The sequence below is a fragment of the Otolemur garnettii genome, unplaced genomic scaffold (genome assembly GCF_000181295.1).
Source record: "Otolemur garnettii isolate 467f Iridium unplaced genomic scaffold, OtoGar3 scaffold00070, whole genome shotgun sequence".
In the NCBI taxonomy this organism is placed as follows: Eukaryota; Metazoa; Chordata; class Mammalia; order Primates; family Galagidae; genus Otolemur; species Otolemur garnettii.
This window is the reverse complement of record NW_003852465.1, coordinates 8,303,010-8,304,939: the sequence shown is the minus strand read 5'-3', so window position 1 is coordinate 8,304,939 and position 1,930 is coordinate 8,303,010. Positions and strand designations below refer to the sequence as shown.

The 1,930-nt window shown below is 53.9% G+C and overlaps 1 protein-coding gene across 2 annotated transcripts in view; it reads right to left on the bottom strand.

The window, feature by feature from the left end:
• TMEM106C (transmembrane protein 106C) overlaps nt 1–1,361 on the bottom strand; it is an 8,801-nt gene extending 7,440 nt beyond the window's left edge. The window contains exons 1-2 of one of the 2 annotated variants that reach the window (XM_003793578.2): nt 1,274–1,361; nt 578–792 (exon numbers count right to left, since the gene is read on the bottom strand). In XM_003793578.2, the coding sequence (XP_003793626.1) occupies nt 578–764 (187 nt within the window). In that variant the 5' untranslated portion in view covers nt 765–792; nt 1,274–1,361. The other variant, XM_012807503.2, reaches the window with a different exon arrangement.
• Nucleotides 1,362–1,930: the final 569 nt, after the last annotated feature.

Here is a 1,930-nt window from a genome sequence, read left to right as displayed (position 1 = left end):
AACATATTCTTCTTAGCAAAGTATCTCAAGAATGGAAGAAAAAGTATCCAATGTACTCAGCCCTACTATGAAACCAATTTATAGCTTTCATATGAAAGCTGTAACTCAACTATAGCCCAAGAATATAGGGAAAGGGGAGAGGGAGGGAGGAGGATGGGTGAAGGGAGGGTAACTGGACCACACCTACAGTATATCTTACAAGGGTATATGTCAAATTTACTAAATGTAGAATATAAATGTCTTAACACAATAACAAAGAAAATGCCGTGAAGGCTATGTTAACCAGTTCGATTAAAATATTTCAAATTGTATATAAAACCAGCACATTGTACCCCATTACTGCATTAATGTACACAGCTATGATTTAATAAAAAAAATATATAAGGATATCAAGAGAAGCTGAGGAATCTGTCCAAGTTATCAAGTCAGCTAGCTGAACTGGCTCCTATTCATGGCGCTATGTCTGCAATACATTATGGCCTAGAAGAAAAGGCCTAGGCATACACAATAACCCCTGAGGGTACCTCGGGATTCTTGTCAGAGAATCATCCCTCCCCTGATGACCCAAGATTTCCACCTGTTGGAATGTAGCCTGTCCCCTGGCATGTGAGACAGGTGATGCTATCTCTGCCGGTGAACTCCACATACGGGAACTGAGCGATGGCTTCTTCCTGCTCTCGTTCAGCCAGCAAATCTCCCCTGTCATCTTCTTTCTTTCGCTTGCAAGAGGAGGAGTGAGCAGAGGTGGAATACTGAGATCCCATGGCTGTGTTGTACCACTTGTGTCATGACCTAAGATGAAAAGAGGGCAAGTTAGCGTCCACACTGGGCCACGAGAGATTAAATCGATTCTTCCTATGCGAAAAGTAAAACCACCAAAACGACCAGTTACCACCCTGAGTATGATCCCAACACCCAGACGACATCTATTAGGACTCTCAGAAGTGCTCCCCCCCACTCACCCCCATACACAGCCCGGGAAACGAGGCCTGCCTTCCGCCACCTGCCCAGGTCCTCACTGTCCTTGGATCGGGGCACCTCAGCTCCCACACGGTTCAGCCTTGTCCCTTCCTCTTCACTATTTGTAGCCTATGCCCTCCGCAAGCAAACCTTCTCAAACAGCAGGCACCAAACTAATAACGGGCATTAACAAGTCCCATCCCCCTCCACTACCAGCTCCGGGAGATCGGCTCAGCTCACGCCCCTTGACAAAAAGCGGTGTTCTGAGCCCATCGAAGTCGCCCACGCGGAAGCGAACGCCAGCGTCCCAGACCTGCAGGGCACCGACTCCCGGCAGCTCCTCTCCGGGCCACTCCCCCCGCCAGCTGTCCTCAGCCGCAGGTTCTCTACCTCTTCGATCTTCTGAGCTGCGCGCACTCTGCGCAGGCGCCGAACGACAGACGGCTCCGGGGACGCCGGCGTGCGCTCGCGCGTGCGCTCTGCACGGCTCAGGGGGCCTTCCTCCCTCCGCGCGGCTGTCGCGCTCCCCTGGCGCCAGCAGAGGGCGGCGGAGAGCGGCGGAGAGCTGCGCTCCGCGGGGCTGGCCTGGGGTTGGTCCTCAGAGACAAGGAGCGCAAAGCTCTGCTGTTCCCTAGAGACGCAGGGAAAGGCGCACCTCAGGAGCGGAACCTCGCGCTGCTGCAGGAGAACGAATGCGCTGCCGGGTACCAAAGCCATTCTCAACTATTCTTAGAGAACTGAGGGGCAAAGCTGCCAAACACCCACTACCTGTCTTCAGGCCGTGAAGGGAACCAGACGCTTCAACAGGCCGTACCAGCGCCGAAGACAAAGTGCTGCGGGAGGGCTCGCAAGCAGAGGGCCCCCAGCCCAGCCTGGGGGAAAGCTTCCGGGGCAGGGGGCGGGGGAGTCCTGCGGCTTCTCCACTTCGAACCCGGGAGCTGAGCTTTGCAAGCCACGTAGGTGCCAAGAG